We start from the raw sequence: 27,606 nt of genomic DNA, 5'->3' as shown, positions 1-27,606 counted from the left end.
CCTTCTGGTGGATATGAATTGCGTCGGCATGCCCCCCCCCCAAAAAAAAATATACAATGTGAAATGCACAAATGTGGAGGGAAATATAGATGCCGCCTTTAAAAAATGCATGAAATGCAGCAACGTGATGCCTCTCTCTCTGGCAGGTTTCGGTACAGACTGAACTTTTGTAACTCCGTGCAAACGCTCCAACCTTCCCTCCGCCGTGCAGTCACCAGGACCATACGTGACATTCGCTCCTTATTCCCAGTGCTCACTAGCAATTCTTTTTTTACTGGCCCTAAGTAGATTGACCTCTGAGCAATTGATTTTTTATTGTCACTTTCTCCCAGCTCCGCGGCAGAGCTGCTGGAAACAAATTCCTCTGTGTTTCAGCAGCCCGTCATCATGCATTGATTATGCTGCATTTGCTTATGTACTTATAGAGTCCGATGGAGACCTTGTTCATAAAGTCACACAAACATAAAGAGTTTGTGAATTTTAAACCTCAAACTTAGTCGTAGGCATACATTTACAGGTCGACGTGACAGTATCATATCCTCGTGTTGAATTTGTTGAGCGTTTGAGCTGAGAAAAAAAACCAAAACGGTTTAGCGTCAGACCTGAAAGGGTTTTGCCGTGTGCTTGCTTTGTTTCTTTGTCCCTGCGTTTTAACTTTGTGTTGTGAACTCTGAGAGAGCTTCTTTACACAAAGCTTTTGCCGCAGCAAGATAAATTGCAAACAATGTTCTGAGATTGTGATGTTGTTTTCTTTGGGCTGTGAAGAGATCATTATCTAAATGCAATCGGACATTATGGAAGCGCGGGTTTAAAGAGCCATTATGCCTTTAAACATCTGAATGAATTTCAATGACTGGGCACAAAGACTTTCTTGTAATCTGTGTGAACAATAGATTTATACTCCATGTTCCATGTTTACCAAATCAACCTCATTCATCAAGATTTTTAAGCTTAAACACACTGTTACCGACTGTAATCAGTGATTACAAGCCTGACCAAACCTCTCTCTATGGAGATTTTTAACCCACCCGCCTCATAAACAGCCTTAGTTTTTTTTTTTAGAGAACCTGAAATCACACTAATATGTGACACAGCAGGGACTTGATGGCACTGTTAAAGCAGAATATCATTGCTTAAGGCAAGGTGACAGGGATAATAATCTGCCATCCTTTATGTTTAATATTTAAATCCCAGAGGTGAGGGAGAGAGAAAGATGGCGGCGTCCTTGTTTCAAGTGCCCTCTCCACTCTATCAACTCAGTCCAGAGCAATCAATCAAACAGCAAAGCACAATTTGCAATCACAATTCATGTTATCCAACACAACTATGATTGATTACTGTCAAATATGGGATTCAAAAGAGGGTAACGTTACGGTACGCAGACATTTCAATGCAGTTTCCATGCAGAATTGCTAGATTGTTGTCATTTGTTTGTAGCTGTTTCAACCCAGTTGCCAGAATAATTGTTATCCAAGTATGTTTCTGCAAAACCACAGAAAAGTGAATTCTTCACCTTTCGTTGTGCTGCAACTACACGTTTGTTTGGGTTCGGTTTTCTTTTTCTCTCTTCTCACGCTGCTGTGCTTATGCTCTGCCAAGGTTTAGGACACATAAAACACTTGGTTATTTGTTAGGAAATCATCAGGGTTTGGCTCAAAATAATGCCACAAACGCTTCTGGAAATGTCCCAAGGTTTTCTTAAAAACTCTCAGTTATGTCACTACAATCACAGCTTGAGAAGGCCCGGCTTCCCGAGGAAAAACATCCAGTTGTGGTTGCCACAAACACTGTGTGTCAAAAGTCCCATGTTCTAATTAAAAACAGTTGGTTCCGACTGGAAATTGTCCTGAATTCTCCTTAAAAATGTTGAACGAGAGTTAAAACGCAGGCTCGAATTGTGGCCGCCTGCTCGGCGGCTTCTTCGCCTGTGACTCCACGACCTTCCTCTCTTCCTCCACTGGGAAAGTCAGATAAAGAAATGCCACGTTTTGTACAAATGTCAATATGGTACATAGCCTATGACACTTACATGCTGTAGAACTGATAACATTATATCCTGGTGACTGGGCTTTTTTTTTTTGTTTTGTCTTGTTTTTTGTCTTATTTGATATCAAATGAATTATTAATTGCACTATTATATACAATTCTACAGTATATGGTGCACGCATCACCCGTGAGTATTTATGATTATCTGTGTGGATTTCCTTAACTGTGCAAACACAGATACCCTCTCCTCCGTCTGCGACAATTACTCATTTTGTACATGTTTTCTTCCTCCAAACCTGATGGGAATGGGGAGTGCAGTGTTCTTTGTGGGTCAATTTGGGAAACGGCAGGATAATATATTGCATTTGTGTTAAGTGAGCATACGCTACATACAATGCGCCGGCATTTACCCCAGAGCTCGGCTGTATGCAATTAGGAACGCGGGGAAAGGTCACGTAACTCAGGGGCAGAGGAAGCGCTGCCACATGTAAATGTTGATTAATCCCTCACAGAAATGTATGAAGTATAGTATTTTAATTTTTATCACCTTAAATGTTTAGGTTTGCAGCAAATTACAGCAGGGCATTTGGCCTCTGAATCAGTGTTAATTTATGAATGTTTTCTCTGTGACATTTCAATAATGTCTGTCTATATTTATTACTTCACTTCAGACGCCTCTTCTCATATTTGAGTTGATTTCTTAAAATGTGGCTTTGTGGGTACATTTTAACATTTGCGCTCCCTATTAAAGCCAATAACTGACAATATTGCTGAAAAAATGTGAATGTGACACACGTTAACAAATAAAAAGAAAGCGAGTTTCATATTTTTAGACACTTTTTGCACATTGCAAACAATCCCTAGGTACAAACGCGTGAGCCTCAATCCTTAGCTTTTCATGCACCCGGGGAGATATTATTTGGACTGCATCCTGCAGCATCACTCACAACATTTTGTCTAGTGCACATACACAGCGTTCGCCTGAGTTCATAATTCAGCCAGCAAGATCTTGTGCAACAATCTAATTATATCTATATTCAAGAGGGATCCGAGGATTTCTCGGCGGGCTCCATGCAGCTGACTGTGTGTGCATAACTGTGGGCTTGATTAACAAGGTGTTGAGTCAGCACATCCTGTGGTAAAAAAGAGCCTCGTGCCCACAGACTCTCTAACCTACAGCAAGGTGCTTAAAAAGTACCAGAAATTGCTGCTCATCAATTATCGTCGACTCTTGTTAAAGTTAATTGTGACCAACGCTTTTAGACAATTCGAAGGGAGAAAATTTGACTAAAATTACCAGCAGAATGTGAAGAGGTAACAGTTTTGACGTTCTCCCAAAGGCGGATGTGTCATGTTGCAGGGATGCCTATTGGAGTTTGCATGCTAACGAGCTAGTCCTTAGCCACATCGCACCTCAAGAGGTGATCGTAAACAACGCCAACCATACCCCAACGCCTTGAGGCTCCCAATCCGGGGCATAGTCAGACAGTGCGGCTGTATAGCTGCACGGCTAATGGAGGCTACAGTTAGCAGCAGTTAGCAGGTAACCTTGATGCTATGCTTCCCCCTATTTGTCTCAGTTTGACCGATGGCCGGTTCTTGCATGATGCACCTTTTAAATTCAGTGCCTGTGTATGTAGTTTCCTGGCCCTATATGCACCTGATGACATCCAAACATTTGCAGTCGATAAAATATGATGAAGTCATACAGATTTCCTGATATGTTGGAATAATTAAAACATTGTAGTTTGGACCAGATAGCTGTTCTCCATTTCAGTAATGATTTTAATAGCACCTGTATAATCTAAATCATTAATTTTACTGCAGTACAATAAAGTCTTCTGATTGTATTTTTTTTCTTTTCTTTTTATGTCCTGGTTGATGATAATGAGATTTAAAGAGACAGAGATTGACTTCGCCGGTTGTTAATTATTGTAATTGCTGGAAACGGACCACATGTAGACGCAGGAATCCGATACGAAACGAATGATTTCGACATCGAGAACAGTGCGGTACAAAAATAGCAGCCTGGACCCGGTTGTAGAGCGCATAAGAGAAGATGTGGAATGATGAGAATAGTTTGCAGAGCTATACAGATAAATGCTTTGCTTTTCCTATGTTGTACATTCTCATAAAAAGCACTGAAGGTCAATATTTCTACATCTAATGAAGATACCTAAAGCTGCAGGAAATATGGCCGACGCTACAAGCAAAAGGGCAGCTCGTTAATCTAGTCACAGCGGGGAAGCAAACCGAATTTCAGTGCTTAAATGTCTTTCACCAGGATAAGCATAGGAGATAGAATATGTCAAGTCTTAAGGTCAGGCGGGTGCTTCACACTGATGTATTTTGATAAGAACAGCCATCTTACAATTGATCCTGAAATTACTTGAAACCGACTACTGGCAAGACTATTATTATTAGTAGAGCTTCGCGGAGGTAAGAAAGAGCGTTGAGCACGAGGAGAGCACCTGTGAGAAATGACACTTGTGGATGAATCCCGCTGTGAACCAAAAAAAAAAAAAAAAAAAATCAAAGGGAGTGAGGTGTAACAGAAGCCAGTGACCTTTACCAAGACATCTGTCGTCTCGCTCTGTATCTCTCAACTGGCGGGACTTTGAAAAGTGGGTCAAGGAAGCATGTCAGAGCTCTGGACACCTGTCTGTGAGAAATGCGTGCCTCGTTTTAATAAACCACGTGAAGAACTAGTTCAAATACAATTTTGGAACCAGGATTGTTTCTCCTACACATGTGAGAACCGCAAATCCAAACCCTGACGCCGCTGCGAATCATCTCTCTCTGAAGGACCCTGGTACGCTCCCTGGAAGGACACTGGTAGCGGTCCAGTAGCAGGCGGCTTACGAATGGACGGTCTCCAGCCCCGGATCCTCGGCCAGCTGGAGGAATCTGGCCACCCGGAAAGTAAATGGCCGGCGCTCTCCTCTCCCTCTGCAGCTACCACCGAATCGCCCTGGAGCAAGGCACTTAACCCTCTTGCTTATGCCGTCGCGCAGCCCGGCAACCGCCAAGACTGATTGCGGCGGAGCTCCCCAGTGTGGCTGTGGCTTGACGGTGAACGGGGATGTAGGTCACCGCAACAAACATCGCACACGGGCTGTCACAACACTCCCCGAGCAAATAAACATTAAGTATGATATAAATACAATACTGCTATGGAATCAGTCAGTGGCTGCCTGCGTGTGTGTGTGTGTGTGTGTGCAGAGGGAGGGGGGGTGGGGGATGAAATAAGAAGTGAAGTGTGAAATGATGTCTAAATTAATGCAGTTTGGGTCAGAAAGCAATATTTAAACATCCCCTCCAAAAATGCAATAAGCCATAAAACATACATAAAAAAAATAGATCTAATGTGTGTCTGACATGGTTTTTGCAGACGTATAATTATCACATTAAAATCCTTAAAAATGGCTGTGTCGCGTATGTGGGCAATGGAAGCTTCAAGTTACATCATTGTACACAGCTGAAGCTAAAAAAAAAACATGTTTTTAATGGAGGGAGACTCTAAAGGAATGGGTAGACATCTGGGGAAACACTTTAATCGGAGTTGTTGCTCGAGATTAGCCCAAGTGTGGATATGAAGCAGCCAACGGTCGGATAGCTCAGCCCAGACAAGAAACAAGGGGAATCAGCCCGGTTCTGTCTGACAGAAACAAGATCAGCCTACAACTCTAAAGCTCACTAAGAACCATCTTATATCCCCCTTTCTTTGCTTTAGACAAATAAAACTGTCTGCAACATAACCGTGATGACAAATCCAGGAAGTTTCTCTGCTTACTCAAGAAAGATCTGGCACATAACCTCTCAGGAGACAGACGATTGATTTTGACACTCCGGAGTATGTGCAGAATTCAATTAATTAGCTATTATGTGTTATTGATCGGTGAGCTTCAGAGGGGAGAGTATGCAGGAGCCCCAAGTACGCCAAAATCTTTGAGGGGCACAATTGGAGCTGAGGTCTTGGGGGGGTCCTTTCCCAGAAAACAATAAAATAATGATTCAATTTGACAATTTTTACAAATTAAAACAATTTGTAGCTTGTATTCTCCCACTTTACGGATGGATGGATGGATGGATGGATGGATGGATCATACATCTTAATTTTTTACACTAGCTTCTACACTGCTGCCACTTTTCCCAGAAAAATAAAAAGCTAAAACTTGTCTTCTTTCCCCAAAACTTTTTCAGGGGTATGAATTCACATGAAATGACTGTGTTCGCAATGACATTCAATACAGAGAGCAGAGAGGGTAAAGCCACAGATGAAAGGGACGCGTCAACACGGCTACAACTTCATTTTCAAACACAATGCAGAGGAAGCAGCATGAGTGTGCCGCAGACATGCTGCTGACATATCACATATTTCAAATCAAAGCTCAGCCTGTGCAGAAGCACAGCACTTGGGTATTCTTTTCACGACCAGCGAGCTGACCGGAGGGCTGAACCACCACACCGAGGGATGGTTAACTTAAGCTGGTACTCGCCAACGAACTTCATATTATAAAACATCCATCCATCATCTGGCACCGCTTATCCTTTTCAGGGTCACAGGGCGGGGATGGGGGTGGGGGCCAGAACCGATCCCAGCTGACATTTGGCGACGGCTGGGTACAGTTCAGATCTGATCATCACAGGGCTGACATATAGGGACAAACAACCACTCACCCCCACAATCACGCCTACGGACGATTTCGAGCGACCGATTAACCACGTTTTTTTCATGACTTTGGTGTGTGGGAGGACAGAACCCATGCCGGCCCAGGGCGAACGCCTGACAGATCCTGCCCTCGAACCCAGGTCCTTCTTGCTGTGGGGGCAACAGCGCTAACCACTGCGCCGCCATGCTGCCCATTATAAAACATAATAGCGATAAAAAGATCAGATTGAACTAGAAATAAGTTATACAAAATACAGATACAAGCTTGAATGGGCATGACCACTCATTTCCCCCCTGCTTCCATTCTAAGCTAAGCTCCTGGTTTTAGCTTCCTACTAAGCTGTAGGCATGTGCGCGGTGTCAAACTTATCATCCAACACTCTCGAGAAAGCCAAAAAAAAAAAAATCCTTGATTCCTTGAATCCAGTGCGACATTTAACGCCAGCGTCCTCCACTACCGCAGCCTCAGCTTTATTGATGAACCTTTCTCTAATTATGGGCCCCAGTGGTCGAGAGGGCCAATGCGTGGCGAGGTATTACAGCGACGTGTATTTATTTGCTAGGTAATGCATGAAATAGCCATCAATTCACTGAATGAATGGGTTTAATAGTTTTTGGGTCTTAGTTTTTTCTTCTTTTTTTTTTATATATTAAATGTGGTTTCTAATCCAGATCTGCCATGGTCCAATTATATTTATTAGACAATCCAGTCAGTGTTGTTTTTAATTTCTTTTCCAGCCCCACAGGTACCACATAAAATCATTTTCACTCACTCGGAGGGCTCCAGTTGTTTACACAAGATAATGACTCGGCTTGGCTAATGAATATTTAGTTAAGCCTAATTAAATAATCAATCAGGCGCGCTGTACACCCCGCCCTGCCCTGCCCCGGAGGGCCATCTCCTGTGCAGGCGGGCACGCCTTCGAGCCCTCGCCGTGCGATCGCACTTCCTCGGCGACACGTCTCAGACCGTCGTGCTCCCCGGAGAGGGTGACGCGTCTCCGCTCCGAACGAGGAAAAAACTCTCCAAGACAGTGATGTCACAAGTGAGCACCCCGGGGCGGACCACCTCCTCGACCTGACGGTGAGCATGCACCTTACCGATGTCAAGCTTTTACAGCGCGATAACAGTCAGCGGAGACGTGACGAGTCCACACGGCGGCAGATGGTCCATGTGTGCGCCCTCCTATAGCCCAGATTACCCGGAGGTAAATCCCGGGCCTCGCGTCTGGGGAGTGGGGGCAGAGAGACTTGAACGCTAAGCCGTTGCCTAGCGTGCGCGCACACACACACGCACACACACACACCCTCTCTGGCTTGCAGGGCCCCCTTCAAGCTTTTTTTAATGTATTTATTTATTTATTTTTTAAAGTGTGAAAAAACAGCGGACCGGACCGGGTCTCTGTCAGCTGACACGGGCCCCAGAGAGCAGGTGGACTCTCCCAGACTGTGGGACAGACTCACCTGCTCACACCGTTCAGGTCAAACAGGAGAGGCTGCTGCTGCTGGTGTGTGCTGACACAGGTGCACTCAGACAGCATCAGGTCACCAGGACCTCAGTGCTGGGTAGTTACACATAACTGAAGCAAAGAAAAAAAAATAAATAAAAAATCAACATCAGAGTAATGTAACTCATGACATTTGAGTGCTTTTTTATTATCTCCAAATCGAGCGGCGGCCCATTTGACATGGTCTGTATGAATTACTAATTACTACTTGGGACAAAAGAAAAGCATCTCATAAATGATGTGAAAGTTAATCCAAATCAGTTGTATTTATATAGCTCACAGTCACATTGCCTCAGTGGGCTTAACAAACTGTAAAGTGAAGAACATCCTCTGTCCTTAGACCCTCGATTCAAGTGTGAATCGTGCCATATTGTGAGAAAAAAAACAACCTTTTAACGAGGGGGTGGAGAGAGCCACAGAGGAGGGATCTTTCTTATCTCTCGAGCAAATGTTTTAAACCAAGCGATAAAACCCGATAAGACATAAATATGTAGCATGCTGGATGGAAATACAGAGCTCAATCAGGTCTTGATCACGTAAATGTCGATCAAGAGACCATGAAAAAAAAACCCAACAATGCTGAAAATTGGATTGCTTACTGTCCCCCCCTGGATGGAGCCCATCGAGACCCATCCAGCTCCTTGTGAGCCATATGCTTCCTGGATGGCGCTGGGCTCGATTTGCAACGGCTCTTCTGACCTGCGTGGTGAGGAGATGCGGTAAAGAAGGCGTTCCTTCTCAAGAAGGAGATGAGACATAACAGTCGAGGCTTTCTTGTTAAAGAAGACAATTGATGGACGATGGATATAAACCCCTTTATAATCATTAACACTATGATGATGAACTGGAATTTAAAGGAGGCCTATTATGCTCATACTCAGGTTCATAATCTTATTTTGGGTATACTGTCCGATGCTGCAGTGCTGTGTTCCCCCCCTCCCGTCTTTTTAGGGCCCTCCTCCCAAACACCCAGTCTGCTCTGATTGGTCAGCTCACACACACCTGAATCAGCGCCGCTCATCGTGTCTCCCGTCAGCTAGGTTGTGTTTCCAGCTTCCATGCGGCTTCACGTCTACTGCGGATATACGCAGGAAGTAGTGCGATGTCACGAAGTGACATAATTAAAGGCGGGACTACTGATGAGGCGTCTCAGGAGCGGTGATCTCTGTGGGAGAGAGGAGCTCCCAGTGTTTCTCTGTCGTATTACTGTTGCTGATGCTTCTGAGAATGAAGCTTTAGTAAGATTTGATCTCAATGGGTTGAACACCCAGTTGTATTAATAAGGAGTGTTTTGTTACCCACTGCTCTACTGTTGGTTTTGAACCATCTCGAGTCCCGGTGGTGAAGGGGAATGCATCGCTGGATCGCTCTCCATCGAGTGAAGTCCCCTCCGCACTCTCTTGTTTTACCTCGGTATCTATCACTCCCCCGCAGTTGTTCCACTGTAAGCTGCAGATGTTGACTACAGAAAACTTCCCATTTTGGTTGCACAATGTCTCACTCTATTCCTTTGCACCATAATGCGACCTTCTTTATGCAGAAAAATAGCCCTGTGCTGGCGAGTCTTACAGGGACTCCCTCTATACGTGGAGGGTTTCAATGGCAATTACACTGTGTAATCTGTAATGATTGTTGATGCAAATAAGTCCTCCATTGCCAGTTTATTTACATTTTTTTTTTTTGCTCAGAAACGGACAGATCACAGATACATTTATTATGTAATCTAATTACAATGTAAATTGTTGCATGTAAACACTGCTACTGGATCACTATGCAGACAGGTGATGAGGCGCATGTAGGGGCCTGAGTGAATGAGGCTGCCTCATCCGGTCCTGCCAAAGGTGATCAAAATCATACGCTGTATATTCATATTACACGATCCATGATGCTAATAGGGCTCAACAGTGGGACCAGAGAGACATGACCTATTTGTCTTCTGCATTTCCACAGCAGAGAGCATTCGTATAATTCGGAGCATTTATATTCTGCGGATGAAAATCAGAAGGTGAAACAAGGAAGCACACAGCAGAGCAAATATCTCCGGCAAGTCGGTGCAGCAGTTATGAAAATAATTTACAAATGCAAAGAGCGGCAGTGTTTAATACGTTAGAAAAAAATGTATCGGATCAACACGCGGAACCGGATCTGCATTAAAAGTGAATCACTTGTTTCTTGGTCGATGGCCAAACCTCCGCCATACAATATCAAACATACGCTTAACCTTTTTGGCAAAGGACAAGAGATACTATACCTATTTTATTTGTATTAAACCATTTACTGTGACATATTGTACCCTTACATGCTGGATTGCCTCATGTGTTATTCCTTTGGACCATACAGCAATCTTTAAATCACTTTTTTAAACCGTAAGAAGCTGTGAAACGTGTCCAGACGTGAATCCTAATAACATATTGTTGCATTTTCATTAACTGCTCTAAAGACCCTTTTTTACGCATATATAAAATAGCGTAACCAGCAGGTGTGAGCCTTGTGTCGGTTTGCTTTTGTGTCGCTGCATTTGTTTTCAGCTTCTGTTTCGCATTAGAGCCAAAGGACAAAAAAAAATAAAAAGATCTTTACAAAAGAGGGGCTGATTATTTTTTCGAGTAAGTGCACTAGAGCTTTCCTGGAGACGGGGGGGGGGAGGGTCTCGAGCTGTGTTGTGCCTGATTGAAGAGAGCTGAACTATTACAACTCCTGCGACACTTACACCTGTTGACAAAATCATTAAACAAAACTTTTTAATTATCGCATTGACCTGCGCGCTAAATTGAGAAAAAAAATCATAAAGCAATTTCCCGTTCTGCAGATGTAATTCTCACTGACCTGCCTCCGGATAATGTTTTTTGTGACCGCGCCGCCTATAGAGCTGCAGTGCTTTCCAGTACGCAGGGCTCTTTAGGGCTGAAGGAGTAGATGCAGCAATCTCCCCAAGCAGGGCACAAGTGGCACAAACAAAACAAAAGACGCACAACCGTGCCTTATTGAGGTTCTCCTTTGGAGCGCCGAATAAACAGGACCATACTATAGAAGGAGGGGGGTGACTGATGAAGGCATTGCCTCCAACAAAAATTAGCAATTCATAGAGGTGAAGTCATGCTGGCGAAACGGTGCTGCTGCTGGCTCTGGCCTTACTTAAACCATGGTTATACCTTCTTTGAGGTATTACGACTGCAGCTCTTTCAAGTGTTCCTCGGGGTTATAGAGAACAAAGAAGGAGCCGGAAATGTAGCTTTACTGGTGCAGGTGAACACAAACTGTACCTTTTCATTCTGAGATATGAAAAAAAAAAAACTCTCCTCTTCTCCATCAGCCGGCAAATTAATGTTATCGGTTCGCAAAGCGAAATCTGCACCGAGATTGGATTTTACATTGGCATCAATTACTGCATTTAGAGTAAGGAAATTGATGCGGGGGCTTTTTTTTTTTTTTTTCGAGGCCCCGGATGCTCATCAGTGTTATAAATGATTAGCAGCGATCCAGATAGCCACTCGGGGAGAACAAGTGATCAGTCCGGCAGCATCTGCGGCCAGCTTGCCTGCTGGTGCTCTGCTAATCGGTCCTCCAGTGGCTCCGCGGTGACATCAGCGGCTCAGCGTTGTTTCAGCGGTGTCCTGCTGGTGATGGAACGTCAGAAAATGAAGCGATTTCATTTTTTTTTTTTTTTTTACAGTTTTGACGCTTAGCCGCAGGATATGAGAGTTATTACGTTTCACATGGTCCAGTAATGATTATGTTTTCTGGTCCTTCATCCCAAGTCCTGGCACTGATTTGTAAATGAGTTTAGAAACACATCTGCAGTCCAACACAGGTAGCGACGATGGCAGTTGACCTCCTTCGGCGCAAACCCACTCTGAAATGGGACATCAGCGACCAAATCCATCACCGCAGCGTTGTCAGAAACACACTGTTTAACAGTGAATGGACAGAGAAATGAGTTCCCCGCCAGTTGATTGAAAGCCTGCGTGTTTGCTTTGCAGTGAGAGTTTTTTCAAGTGAAATAACTTTCCAAAGGATTTTGTTTTATTTTTCAGACAGAAAGGCTTTTAGATTGAATTGGCACGCTGGTGACAAATGATACTCCTGCTCTGCCAAATATTGGTGAGATTAAAAAAAGACCACGGAAAAAGCACACGGAGTGATGATTTGCCTTCTGATTTAATCATTTCAGCAGCTTCACTGAGGTGAAGCGATTTGTACAGGGCTCTTTTGTTTGTTGATGTGCCTAAGGAATATGTAATGGCAGGAAAGCGGCAGATTTCATCAGTGTACGAGGCTTACAACTTTCAATTGATATTTTTATTCCACTTCACTTGACACGCAATACAAATATGGTCCCTCAGTGAGTCAACCCCCAAGTCCCCGGGCAGGCAAACAAAAGCACAGTGCGCTCACAATGCAGCACAACAGCGAACACCAGCAGCATTCAGTCACTGCAGCTGTCAGGGCCTGAGAAGTTCTGAATCAAGGAAATCATAATGACAAATTAGACCATAGACAAGGAGGCCCGCGCTGTTTATCTCAACAATGTTTGCTTCAACTTACACCTGTGCGTCCTCATTCCTGCTTGAGTGTCATTATACTGTAACTAGCAGTTGTGCCTCACTCACTAGCCGGCATCTTCATCACCGTCTGTGCATCTCACTGACGGCATAATGAGCCAAAGTTTGCTACTTGTGCAGAAAATTGGGGGGGAAATGTAATTTTTTCTCATTAGATGGCAAGTTGGCAAATGTTTTCAGATGTGGCCTAGTTTATGGCCAGAAACTGTTTTTCTGTGAGCCTCGTCACGTGGAATGGCCCATCTAGTGTTTATTATTCATGAAATATAGCCTAAAAGGCTGCAACGGATGATTATTCTAATATTGATTAAGCTGCCCATCATTCTGAAGATCAATTGATTAATTCTGTACTGTATAAAATAGTTTTTAACCTTTACGACTTCCCAGGACGAAAGTTGACACATGTCCATGGACTGTATGAAATATGGAAGATTCTTCTGGGTCTGAAAGGGTAAGCCAGCACTGGTGTGCCTTTTAAATCTGCATTCTTTCAACTAGCCAGTATACGGTGTAACTCCACTGGTTTCAAAAAGAAGTCCGATTGTATGGAAGCTTATGAGAAAATGACCTTACTTTTCACTTGAATTTTTACCTCTGTAGACAGTTTCCTAATGAGTTTATGGTCTCAGCTGATCGTGTCAATTCTACATCATGACAGCATGATGTTGATTTAGTCAATGATGATCCCATATGCAGTGAAGTAGAAATTAAAGCAGGGCACGACTGCCTTGTGATCGACAAGTTGCTTTCATGGCCAGTATGTGTGCTCCCCATTTTGTACAAATAGGGTCACGTCAGACTGCAGTCAACCGAGATGTGGACAGCTGGAATGCCAAATTGGAGGCTTCAAATGGTAGCCCACAATCCCACTGGGTTAACTTTACACTTGCATATGACATACTGCACTTTAATCGCATGTTCGATGATGGAAAGTAATTCAGTTAACTATGGAAAAAAGACTGTTTGAGACACCAAAACCAGTGACTTTTTGCTATAAAACATTATTATTCTTTCTCACAATGTAAGAGATTACTTTCCTGTCTTTAACCTAATTAATAAATGGAGCAGGCGTTTCAGCAGTTGTAATCTGTTCTTTGTCGTAAGACGGTCAGCATGTGTGTGACTTACAGCCCTACCAGTGCGATGTGATAATTAGTTGTGTCCTCGCTGTGTCTCTCCCGGTCATCAGTCAAGCGAGGATTTGCACCAGCTCCCTTGATCCGTCGCCCTCTGCACACCTGCGTGGTTGGCATCCTAAAATGCGGCTTGAACCGAGCTGTAATGAAAACCGGGAGGCTCCGGGAGACAATTAGTTGACCCCCACATACATGACCTTGTTTCTGAACCCGTGGCCCTTATTACTTGGACCACTTGTGTGCGGCCCGCAGTTTAATCCCGACTGATCAATACCTCTGAGGCGCCTTGATATCCACAGAAAACCTCTTGGTCTGTTTATTTAAGTGGAGACCAAGAGGTGTAGATAGCTGTTATAGTATGAATTAGTATTGAACGTCATTCAGATTTAATGAATGTGAACCGCTGCGTAATTAAGAAGGATGACTGTGATTTAGGGTTTAAATTATATTTATCATGCAAACTGTTTAGGGTTGAAACTGCCTCTTGATCTCTCACTTTGGATTTTACTAAAGCAAATAAACAGCAGTTTATTACAGTTTAGGGTACAAAAAAAAGATCAGTATTGCATTCAAATATATTGACTAAAATTTAAATTACTGAGCGTTGCATGCTCTGCGCCTCCCTGCTGCTCACCTGTGGAAATGGGACAGAAATGGCAGAATTTGCTCTCTTTTCCCCAGGACACAGTATTTCCTCCAGCATCGATCTATTGCTCATGCTGCTCGTTGGCGTTGCCAGTTTGCTGTCACACGCGTGGTGATATAAGACTGCCTTTCTATCCCAGCTGTCCTCTCTGCTCCAACTTTGGATTACAGATCACGGTGAGACAGGAAACTGCCGTTGTGACCAAGGTCTCGTTACGGTTTGGTGCACGAGGTGAAAATAGGTGCATTGTGTTATTATGTGTGTTACTATGCAGTGTGTTATTGACTTATAGCAGCTGCTACCAGAGTCCAATAACCATCTGCGGTACCAGTCATGACCTTGCATGACCTGAAAATTGTGTGACTGGTGTTGGCAACTGATTTAAGTCAACATTACTGCTACCACAGTTCTACCTATACAGTATATGGGCTGTATGTTCCTTATTGTAGAGCCAGTGGGATGCTGTAACATACAGATGTAAAGATATGCATTGAATTACTTTATTCCTTCTTATTTTAATCATGGATCATTACAGATAAAAGTAGCTGGTGGTCACACAGTGAGAAGAGAATATTAAAAAGTCATATATAGATTTTGTTTTCATGCAGCATCAAGATGCATCGATAATCGTTTTATAATCCAACGTTAGCCCTCGCAGAGATTCCCACCTGCCAGCATGCTACCTGTTAATCCATTTTTCTAATAAGCCACACTGGTGCGGGTGTGATTAAGCTTTTTAAATTGTAATTTAATGAGTGTTACAATGGACACGTTGTATTTAAAATTAACTCTGCTGTCTCTTTATTGCTGGGCATGGAGCTGCTTTCTCTTCTCGATCTGTAATTTCTTCCTGACTGCAGTGGACAGCGCTGCTGGATGCTTTTTGCTAGGCAACAGACTCACACTTGAAAGCAGCAGAGACATGTGGCACCTCACATAACCTGTATGTGTTAACCTTATATTGCAGGGGTCAGTGATATGTTTTCAAAACGGGGGTTAGATATGAATTACTTTCCAAACATGTGTTCCTGAAGGCTGTGAGGTCGTATTAATGAGGTTGGCGTTTTCACCAGCCACAGTGGTGTTGGCTGATAATGTTTTCACTTGGTGAGTCTCTGTGTGTGTCATCATGTCGAAATGTGGTGGAGGTAGAGGGAACTACCACAAAGGCAGTTATTTGTACTTTGACAGGTGTTCTGTGTTTGTCTGTTGACAGACTGCGGTCAGCATGATAATGTCACAACCGTGCAGGCTGCTGTCAAGAAGTTCAACAGGTGTGTAGCTGAGATAAAAATGAAGGGCCAGTTTGAAAACAAGTCCAACACATTTCTCAAGTACTGATAATAATAGAGTAATGACTCCTGAGAGATCATGCTATAATGTAATAATGACTGCTGAGTGCTCAGTTAATATTTCTATATTTCCTACTGAGAACCAATGTGATTATGAAGCGATTACTACTGAGAACTTGCATAATAATATAGTAATGACTACAGAGTACTACTTAATATTGAACTAATAACCTCTGAGTAATCATTAATGTAGTAATGACTTTTAAGTACTCATTAATATTGTAGTAATGACTACTGAGTAGCCAGATAGTGTAAAAATGATTGCAGAGTACTCATTAATAATGTAGTAATGATGCCCTAGTACTCATTAATAATGTAGTAATGACACCTGAGTACTCATTGATAATGTATTAACGACTACTGAGTATTCATTAATAATGTAGTATTTACTTCAGTGTACTCATATTTATAACAATGTAGTAATGACTTCTAAGTACTAATGTGATAATGTAGAATTGCCTACTGAGTAGGCCTACTTATGTAATTATGTAGGAATGACACATTGACTTCTAATGTAATACTGTAGTAGTATTTCATTATCATAATCATTGCATAGAGTCACCAGCATTTTAATCACATTTTCTCAAAAATGAAGTGGTGTAAGAGTATAGAAACGTAACATGACGATCAACTAGTTTTGATGTGCTGAGTCTTACACCTTGTTCATGTACAGTTGTGTCATTAGAAGATCAACCCCTGCAGTACAAGTAAACAGGCTATCAAGGATACTGAAAACTTTCACACTGGCCTTTGGTGGTCTTTGTCGTTAACGTCGCCCTCGCCAAGCTGATCGTAGCGATTCGTCAGTTGTCCCTCCTGTTTCCTCTTGGGGTTGGGAGGTACACTGGGCTTTTGGAACTCTTCCACTGCAAACAGCTGCCTGCTGAAAATGATGCTGCTAAGAGTGCTGACAGTGACCAAAAAGTTAAGGTTGAAACCATAAAAGCGAGAAGCGTTGATACGCAGAATGGACAGCTCTTGGTATAGGTTTGTCATCACAATGGACGTTAGACATAGTAATTAGAGTCGTTGTTAAGCGCTGCATTAAAATATGTAAACTACCGGTGCAATTTCTTCCTCTTCCGCTGCTAATGTTTTACTATCCTGCAAAGACTAAGCGCACAAACCAATTACATTCCGTCCCTTGTATTTGAATCACATTTTTCTCTCTCGGAAATCAGGTGACAGTTTTTTCTAATTTGTTCAGCGAAACACAATAGTCAACCTCGTGTCGTGTCATACGAGATCTTCCGGGTGCAGGCACGGCCCCCGTGACAATACTTCCAATCTCGTTCACTCTATCACTCCCCCCTCTATTGATATTGGTGTTCCATATTCAGCGTTTTATTACTTATCACCATGCAGTTATTCATATCAGTCCTCGCGAGCTGATCAAGGAGCTGAGTTTCTCTCTGGCGGGGAGGCTTCTCTACTTTGTTGTTTTATCTCGTGCACACGTATGAAAAGGGCCTGAGGGAAAAAGACAATGCTGTCTGCTCTAACTCATCTCACTGCTAGACACCGAGGCACCGGCAGAGGAGAGAGAATATTTTATCTGACATTGTCACTCTCTGTAGGAACCTCAGGGAGGCCGAGGCTGCTGTGACACACTTGGTGGTCAGCAGCACTGCATATGATTATGACAGCTCTTGCTAGACTGGTCCACGTGTTGCAAGGAGACAGAGTGTTCACGATAGCGGTGCGCTCCTCGCTTCTGTTGCCCTGCTTTCAATCAAGTTTTAATGCCGCGCGCGCGAGATGATATTGACCGCGTTCACACGGCGGCGTCTTTTTTTTCCCGCTGACGCCGCAGCCTGCGCGGGGAGCTCAGACGTCCTAGTGCTGTGTTCAAGGTTTCTAGTTGTGTGAGTGTAGGAAAAAATCTAACAAATTGTTATGATTCCACTGCCTTCAGGTCAATCAGCAGCTAAAATAACAGTGGACAGTGAAAATCCAGATGAATATTGGTCGATATTTCAATATAAGACAACACAGCATAACATAATCCAAGAATTTGAGCTTCCCACCCTGAGTGTGATGTCAGGGAAGAACGGCCATTGTGTGAATATGATCAATTGACAAGAAATTGTAGTTTTTATAGACAACAACTCTAATTGCAATCTTTTTTGTTTTTCAGGTTACTGGTATTCATGCGGACCTCTTGGAGTACATGGAGCGTCATCTCATGAAGGTTACGATACGATACAACGCATTTGCCTCATCTATTCTCCAGCTGACACGAGTTTTTAAAGTGCCAGATTGATTTGAATTAAGTAGCGAGAGAGCGCGGAGCCATGGGCGCGTCGTTGTTTCACCTGATTGCCGTGTTTGTGGCTGTCCAGGCGATCCACTGCCAAACAAGTTGCAACAGGCAGGCCTCACTTGAGTGGCACGTCAAACAGCACACGGCCCAAATGAACTGGACTCTCATGGGGAACGTCTGCGGCAGCGTCTCTGAGTGTTGGGATTTTCCCGGGGGAGACATTTCGACCGGGCGCCCTTTCAACTTCCCACAGATATGTCCACTTCAGCTGCAGCATGGAGACAAACTGCTGATGTCTGCTGATGAAACCCTAAAGTCGTATGGCATCACACTCCTCAATGTGTCAAGAGAGAACTTTGAAAGCTGTTCCACGGGCGAACAGATGAAAGATCAGTTTCTTTTCCCCCACAATATAAAAGAAAGGGAGCCGGTCGAGGCCAAGTGGCTCATCCCGGGTCATCACTACTTCATCGCTCTGCACGAGGGAGACGCGCAGCTGTGCAGGCTTGGCTTGCGGCTCAATGTGTCTGTTAGAGCGCAGCTTTGTCAGGCCTCCCCTCTGCTGCGACTTTGTTCGGGGAACGGTGTTTGTCAAACAGGCCCGTGGGAAGGCGCGTACCACTGTCGATGCCACCACCGCCACTCGGGGAGGTTCTGCGAAAAGTCCGATGCCTGTTTGGATAGCCCGTGCGAAAACAAAGGAGTCTGTTTGAGCAATGGATCCGCAGATCCGAACCACAGAACATATAAATGTCTCTGTCCTCCACATTTCACAGGTAAGGACAAAACCCGCTGATCCCGTTTGTGGAAAAAAGTTGCTACACCTCATTGATTTATTTTCTTTCTTTTTACCGCTGTTGTACAGTAAAGCCGCTTTGAATCACATATAATTTGATGAGCCGAGTTCCATAAGTGTGAAAGAACTCTATCTCTCTCTGAAGAATCCAGTCATGTCTGCGCATTTTGATTGACGCATTTAACAGAATTCCCCCCTCTGATTAGCTGAGAGCAGCCGGATATAAAAGTGTAAAAGTTCCTTCAAATTTTAATGCACGCTGCCTTCTCAATTATACATTTATTGGACACATCACGTTAATGTTATTCAGCATTAACTTCGACACTCGCGTGTAATGCAAACAGAATTAATATTAAAAGTGCTTGCATTCCAAATGACTTTCTTTCTTAATCCCTTTGCAGCCACCATGTAGTCTCTTCTCCAGTTTTATCCGGAAGATCTTGGTTTTATCTCTTCCAAAGTAGAAATTCAAATAAATAGCATCATCTTTCGCTCTGTGCATGCACACACACTTCATAATTAAGACTTCTTCCTTGTGTTTGTGTTTGGACTGTGTGGCTCACCCACTTTGCCGTCTGTTCTAGGGGTTAACTGCTCCGAGGTCATCGGGAAGGAAAACTGTGACAGGATATGTGAATATGGGACATGCGTTCAAGTGTCGCCTGCCTCCTTCAAATGCATCTGTGACACAGGATTCTCTGGTAAGCAGCTCTCATTCAGCTGGTTGATGTAAGAAAGATGGAGCGTCCGGCACTGCAGTATGACAATGAAAACATCATCTTGAATCTCATTTTTCAGAGTCGACCCCTGACAGGCGAATCATAGACAGGCAAACAGTTGTTCATGGAGGCAGTGGGAAAGATGTCGCCGCATCCCAGTTCCGTATGCACGAGCGTGTCATTTGCCTCGGAGGGGCAACTATCTTTGGAAAAGGTCAAAGCGGAAAACTACAAAAGCCATATATCTTTTAAAGATCAGCGTTTCCTTGTGGGCTTTAAACCTGGAGCCCACTTGGTGTTATATTTGTCATCGTAATATACGAAGCGGGCCACTTCAAATCAAATACCTCATGTTACGACCAGTGACATGCCGCTGTAAAAGAGTCAGGGATAAACTGCCGCCTAACTGAGCGTGTCGCGGTTGATAAAACGAAGGTTTACAGCAATCAATTAAAACAGGATTTATTGTGTATTGTTTCTGCTGAGCTTATTAAATCCCCACTTTGATACTGGCCAACTTCTGTGAGTCTGCTAGGAAAAAAAAAAAGAATGGCATGGCTTAAAGGGCAACTTTAAACATTAGAGTGTGTTTACAGCTCTCGGGTAGTAATACTGAATTATGCGAACAAGTTTAAAACCTCTTGTGGCTCCAGAGGAACCAGCATGTAATCTGATCAGCTGCCTCATCTGATTTTACTCAGTAGCTAAATTGCATTGTGGGTAATGTAGGCGCCAGGTTTTGAAAAGGAAGAATGTCATAAAAAAGAATTTATTTTTAAAAATGTCCATAAAGAGTCCAAAAGGATTGCAATGTTAGACCAGTGGACTGCTTTTCAAAACCGGGTGCCTACAATACCCACAATGCACCTTAGCCGCTGTGTGACATCATTGGAGGCAGTTTATCAGATTACATGCAGCTTCCTCTGGAGCCACATGCTTTATACTACTGTTTTCACATATGCAGTAGTACTCCCCAAGACCTGTAAACACACATTCATGTGTAAAATCGGTGGAGTTACCCTTTAAACACACTCACACACACACACACACACACACACACACACACACACACACACACACACACACACACACACACAAATTATTAATGTACCCTGGTGTTAAAAAAAGACACATCATTTATAATCTATGTTAGTGTTCAACATTAGATTTCTGTTCTTCCAAATATTTGACCATACTCTGATTGATTTGGAGTGTTTCATGCTCATGATTTCGGTGGTCCGTCAGGCTTGCAGTCTCCACTTTAGCCAAGTCAGTTCTAAAGTATGCTAATATCTCCCCTCATGAATATTTTAATAATGTGAGTGAGACACAATTGTAACATATTTTTCAATGGCGGCCAAATAGTGTTCCTGTGTAATTTAGACAAGTTTCTCGAGGCGCATGTACAAGCGTTGGGTGGCACTCGAGATCTGGTGAGCTTGCTAATGAGACATTACAGCTTCCCCCATTATTTAGGTAATGAGTCTCATTTGCTCCAGTAACGTACAGTTAGGTTAATGGGTATCACACACAAATGGGTTACAAGACCTGGATACTTCCCCGCTTGCCCTGGATAGCACTGTGTGTTGTAAATCCGAGCCTACGATGAACTTTCTGGAGTAAAAACTCCAGGTGGCTCTTCACATTGATTCATTGTTTTATTTGGAGCACAATTTGTCCTGGCAGCATTCTTGAAGTGTCATAGCTTTGCCTTTCGAGTCCAGCCCACGCTTTCAGCTTATTATTTTGGAGAAGTGGTCTCAAGGTTACTTCCAGTGCTGTCTGGCATCGGGTTTTGTGAGAGCAGATTAAGTTTATACAGTAAAAGAAGAAAGTACAGTGCGGGGAGTGTAGCGGAGGAACTCTGAACTTGCTTAACATTTTAAAAGAGACGTGTACAAGATGGGCACAATAGTGCTTTGCATTGATCCTCTCATGCATAACAGTGAATGGGAGACGTCAGCTGAATCGAATGCTGGATGATCAGCGACTCCTTACATATAAGAAGCCAGAACCAGAAAAGATTCAATGATCATGATAGTTGGCAATCATCTGTTGTTTATAATCAGATTAAGAACGTGTTTGTCTTTTTTGGATAGGGATAGATTAAATCACCAGATGGCACCCATTAAAAATGTCAATTTAAAAGATAATTTTGCAAGAAAAGAAAGTCACGGTTTGTTGTAAAAATAGTAAAATACTAAGTTGTTTTCTGTGAAACGACATCGTTTCACCAAAAAATGTCCAAATATAAAGACATAATGGCAACTGCAGTTATGTGAAAGTTAGCTAGCTAATATATAGGATTGGTTCTTTTAGGTTTTTAGGTTTAGGAAAACGACTGTTGGGTTCATAGTCTAAACACTATACTTGATTAATGACTTGTGACTTTCTCAAGTTGAAAAATGTATCCTTTTAAATGGCATTCACTACCATACATATTGTTTCTGACACAAGGTCCCAACTGCAGGAGAGGGGCTTCACCTCGCTATTAAATGGCAAACATGCAACATCAGGTTACATTTTCAAAATGCAGGCACCAAAAGTACTTGGTGAAGTTTAGAAAAAGATCAAAATTTGGCTGAAAATAACTACTTCCTTTAAACCGCAGACGTTTATGGGTATCTTCACATGGGACTCGAATCGAGCTCACCTGGATGTCACCCGACTAATCCCAACTTTCTGGCTCTTTAAACTATGCTTGCCCCTGCTGGTGCTGCACCGCCATACACACATGTCATTTCCGTGCCGCGGCGAGGCAATCCATCACGAGCTGTCCTTCAGTGGAGCTTCAGATCTGTTATATGCTTTGTTGTGAGACTTCACTGCCCAAAACATACATGAAAGTCAAAGAATTGTCAGCACTGCTCATTTTCCTGTTTGAGGAACGTGTATGCATACAACGAGACATGGGTTAAAACTTCAGAAGACGGGTGGCCCTGGCCTTTCTTTTTCAAACGTATAATTTATATAATTCACATCCGAATCAAATTGGTGAGCTACATGCATTCTCTGCCTTCGCTGCTTTCGTCTAATTTGTTTTAATTGTGCTGCTCTCTCAAGTAAGTGGACCCCACCGGGTGCTTTCGCATAGTCATGGTGTCCTGCTGTCGGATCAGCTTCCTGGGAGTTCTGTGGAGCTTGTGCTCCCTCTACCTCCCTGCTGCAGTTGCCTCATTAATCAACTGGAAGTTAGTGGCTGCTCCAGCGCCGGCTGCCCTCATAGGCCAAAGTCTATGCGCACAGAATAATGAGCCAAACTCATGGGACGTTTCAAATGAGATTTTCTTTTGATTTGACTCTCCTTTGCGCTACCTCTAGGGTATTTGTTGCGGGGTATTACCATCTTTATGGGGCCATTTTCCATTTGTGATAAGGTGTTAATTGTGTTTTTTGCAATGCTGTTGGTAGTAATATCAAAATTTTAAAGTTTGATTTGGACCACGCAGTCATTACCCTTATTGAGCAATTTAATTGGATACCGACACAACGTTGCTTCTTTATGTATATTAGATTAGCTGCAGTTCATAATCACTGCGATGATACGGGTGTTGGAGACGAGCGGATCTGTGGCGGGCATAAATGTCAGCACGAACGCAAATGGTCGTAAAACAAGAAATAGTGGTGTTGTGCCATGCGTGACCCGAACTAAAAATGGTCACGTATTAGGAAATTCTGCCTTGAGTGCAGAGAGAAGCGAGCGCTGCAGTCTCTATCTGTGTCATAAATGCAGGCGACGGATGGAGGCCCCCTTCCTGAAAATACAGTAGTTTGTATTGGCATAAGTCGTAGCAGGCCGGCTACAGAAACTCAATTTCTGGTAGAAAATGAGTTGAGGAGAAAGCGAGCCCCCGAAGTTGTGCGCTGTAAGATTGATGCCCACAGAGGAGGCTACGAGGAGCCTCTGGGACATGAGCACTTGTATCAGCAGGGGGATTAAAGAAAATATGCAAAGAAAGAGTCGCAGGAAAGATAAATGTGTAGGCACCTTGTGAAGAAACACAAAAATGAAAACCCTCACCGGGGAATAACATCAGGTTTTTTCTTCACCTTGCACCTCCAGTGGATTCAGTCTAATTTTATCCCTTTGCATACAATGTCACTGTGGCATTACCCTGCCTCTGGTTAAGCTGGTGGGGAAAAGTGTTGAGGCACTGCAGCATTTAGAAAAATAAAACCCCACTGGCCACAGCTCAGTTCAGAGTTTATCTCGGAAAGTGCTTACGGACCGGGCTGCGGCGCCGACCGCTTAGTTTGTTGCATGAAAATCCTCCATGAAAATCATTTATACATCTTAATGACGACTTTCCTGTTTATCACCGTGTTCGGTACAGAGGTGTGGACTTATTTTTTTATTAAGCGCTCATACTGGATCGGGATATCACGCTCTCCAAGTTGGGAACTCTTGCGTAATCTCTTTTATCGCAACTCTTTCAGTCCATATTTTAAAATGATACATATAGCCCAAACTGTTGCATATACCAGTATTATATTTTACAAAAAGTACTTAAATGTGATTGTAATGTTGTTGTAGAGATAATTACCATGAAAGTGAAAACCGCAATAACAAAGGCTGCATCGCTTAGTCATGTATAACTTGTAGTCATATGAAAAAAGAAAAACAAGATGAATTGTTCTTTGTTCTGTGCGTCTAGCAGAAAAACATTTAATAATACATTAAAGCGTGAATTATGAATAAAAGGGGCCTACATTGGGGAAAACGTAGGTTGCACGTCTTCAGACATGATACATCCTGCTTATGTGCTCATGCAGATATATGTTCAGAGGCAAGATTGTGTGCATGCCAGGGCAGCTCTTTAGCACCCAGGACACGCAGTAAGGTGCCGAACTGTATTAGAACAACTTCAATAAACATTAAATCAGTTAGAACGGGTTTAGATCATTAGAAAATATTATAGTATTAAAGACGTCATTTTAAAAAAGTCTAGTAACGATTAAAGTGTATTATACAGCAGTGATGGTGCGTAATAAGCTGCCCATCAGTAAATGAAAAGAGTGACACCATAATGACACCAATTGAGAAAATGGTATATAGTTCATTTATAGCTGATTAAACATAAGTCAGTAGTTATTTCACTGGTAACAAACAATGTAATGCTTTACAAACTATGTATTAATCAATTAAAAATGCATATAAAGGTCAGGACACATTTTATAATGTTTTCAACCATCAGTATTGTGACCATCACTTGCTTCTTCTGCTCCTCTTCAGTAAACACTTGGTTAGTAACTGGTTTATGAACCATTTCATAAACGTAAGCCTATACAGTACATGCACCACTCATCAAGAGAAGTATTCCCCTTTCGAAAATGTCACCATGTCTCCTCCCCCACTCAGATATGAAGGAACCTGTCTAAAACCTTCTGTTTAATTGCGGACACGGCAGTGTGAAGGTGACTGACACTGTAGCTATCTGTGACCTTGGAAGTGCGTTAGCCATTTTTTTTTTACAGGACCAATCAAACAGTTTTACAGTCTCGAACGTGGCGCTGAACCGAGTGCTTCTCTAAGACCCGACGTCACAAGATTCTGCAGGCCGACCAGATACAATCCTCCTATGTTGTACAAGCACAGACTTCAGTATACACACACGCGCACACGCAGCATGAAAAAGCCCTGAGACGGAGGCATTTCTCCTGAGCAATCTAAACAAAACAGCAGTGACTCAATTCTCTGCATATAACTTTAAGGGAAAAACATACATTTTTTATGCAAACCAAGCTAATAATTTATTTCCAGTCATGTCTGTTTCCCTCAAAGCTAAGCAGGTAAAAATGAATGATGTTACTCTACGAGGCACGACAATACTCTGCAGTCCCCAAGAACTCTGGTAAATGATTTAGTCTTTTTCCCACTTCTTGATATACCGTCAACACCACTTATATGTGCCGGATAACATCTCAGCGGTTTCAATTATTTTTACAGTTGGCGTTGTTTTGCTCTGCGGTGTTCACCGATTCGGAGGCCGGCACACAGTTTGACAGCTTTTGGGTGCCACACACAGTTGGCCTCGCCTTTTCATTTAATTATGAGAATATTTGCTTACACGTCAGTCAGCCCCATCCTCCGTGGATTCTCAGTCACGTCAGTCAAGTGTTTTCAGGCGTAAACTTGGTCGGACTGCTTTGAAGCTATTTTTATTGCCGTCCCATGTCGCTCTCATGTTCTGCCGCTCGTGGGGTTTTGCTAATGGTAGTTTTGTTTTGCAGGCCCACCGTGTGAGCGGAGGAAAGCCCCCTGCGATCCAAACCTGTGCAGGAACGGCGGCGAGTGCGAGGAGGAGAGCCCCGAAGGATTTGTCTGTCGCTGTCCGGAAGGTTTCGGGGGCCCCACCTGCGACTTCCGATTTGACTCGGATTGCCTGCTGTACTCGTGTCAGGAGGAACAAATTTGCGCTGCGGGGGAGCACGTGAGCACTTAATTTGCCTTGTTTGTTTTATCTCAGTGGGACGTAAACAAGAAATGGCACATTTGAAATGAGAAGCGAGATCAAATGGCTCCGTGCTGAGGGCTGAAGCAAGCAATTAATATTTCTTCCTTAAGATGAGCTGTGGGGGAAAGAGGATTCGCCTCCTCCAGAATTTTGATTGAATGACCCGGCGCATACTTAAGTGCCGGTTTGAGATGGCTCTCGTCAAAAGCTTTTTGTAATTGGACGCCTGCTGCAATTTTCCACCTTTCACTGGAAATGCCATTTGTGGACAAACATTTTTGCAAAGAGACTTGTGTTTCTTAATGTTCTCGAGGATTCACCGGAGGAAAACACTGTAATGGTCTAATTGTCTTTCCCTGACCTTTTTGTTTTTGTTCATTACAGTCTGCCAGGCGAGCTACATATTTTCACAACCTCGCCGAAGAATACCAGAGTGGAGCGAGCTAAAAGGCATATGTATCAAAAATAACGCCTGATACTGCTGCGGCTTGACATGGATGTTTTTTTCACAGGCTTAATTTGAAAATTCACATCTCTTTAACTTTGATTTACACGACCATTGGCACGTAATGGCTGCTCATGGTTTTCTAAAACTCATATTAAAACATATATAATACCTATCATTTACTACTCAGATATGATAAGGTTTGATTGGAGCGATCAGTAACAAATAATTACGTGAGTCAGCGGGGCACAGTTTTGTTTTGTTTTCCCCCCCACAGCGGAATCACTTTGCTATTGATAATTTTTTTCTACGGTCAGTGATCTTGCGCACCCTTGTGTAATCTCACCCCGTTTTCCACTAGCTGACGGATGACCTGGTTTGTTTTTTGCCTCTCCGTGCAGGACTCCGAATGTGTCTGCGCAGATGGTAATGTGGTCTCAGCATGCAGGAGGCGGCAGAACCCGTGCAGCCCATCAGCGTGTCTCAACAATGCCACCTGCGTGTCCAGGGGAAATGATTATGTCTGCAGGTGAGACGCGTGCAGGCGGCTAATAGAGGCCACTCTCGCGGTCGCTTTTTTCTAGATGATTGGAATGTCTCGTGACTATGCCTCCCACTGAGAGGGAAGAAAAAAGATGGGTCTCTTTTTTTTTTTTTTTTTTGGTTTTCCATCCATTTAATGTGATTAGGGTTCACATTTTACTTAAAAGCTCTAAGACTAATAAATACCTTTCTGGCAGGACTAAAGCCCTATTGTTGGCTGGTGATATTCTGCATTTCTCTCATTGTCAACAAATCCCCATGTAAAGAACAAAAGCAACAATGAACTATAGCGTCTTCCTATGTGTCATAGGCGCTATTATTGTCCAGAAAATATAAAAAAAAACAACTATTAAAAACATCAATGAGCCGCCATGGCTTACACAGGATAACTGGTTTCCACAAACATGGGAACTGTGTTATGGGAGCTTTGTTTTATTGTAGTATTTCATTTAGAGTCTATCCTATGTACACACTCCAGACTCCAAAATGCACTCTTTACACCTATTTAGGTGATATATATAGA

The 27,606-nt window shown here is 43.1% G+C and overlaps 1 protein-coding gene across 6 annotated transcripts in view; it reads left to right on the top strand.

The window, feature by feature from the left end:
• Nucleotides 1-27,606, top strand: part of eys (eyes shut homolog) — a 313,003-nt gene that overhangs the window by 119,017 nt on the left and 166,380 nt on the right. For 5 of the 6 annotated variants that reach the window (XR_003986886.1, XM_030441358.1, XM_030441361.1 and 2 more), the window contains exons 3-6: nt 18,000-18,901; nt 19,506-19,622; nt 25,872-26,071; nt 26,942-27,069. Coding sequence is in view for 5 of the 6 variants with exons in the window: in XM_030441358.1 (XP_030297218.1) it covers nt 18,157-18,901; nt 19,506-19,622; nt 25,872-26,071; nt 26,942-27,069 (1,190 nt within the window). In the remaining variant the exon portion in view is untranslated. Of the gene's footprint in view, nt 1-15,725; nt 15,785-17,999; nt 18,902-19,505; nt 19,623-25,871; nt 26,072-26,941; nt 27,070-27,606 lie in introns of those variants that run through there. The other variant, XM_030441357.1, reaches the window with a different exon arrangement.

Source organism: Sparus aurata, chromosome 15 (assembly GCF_900880675.1).
Source record: "Sparus aurata chromosome 15, fSpaAur1.1, whole genome shotgun sequence".
NCBI lineage: Eukaryota > Metazoa > Chordata > Actinopteri > Spariformes > Sparidae > Sparus > Sparus aurata.
The sequence above is the reverse complement of the archived record's forward strand: the minus strand, read 5'-3'. Positions and strand labels throughout refer to the sequence as shown.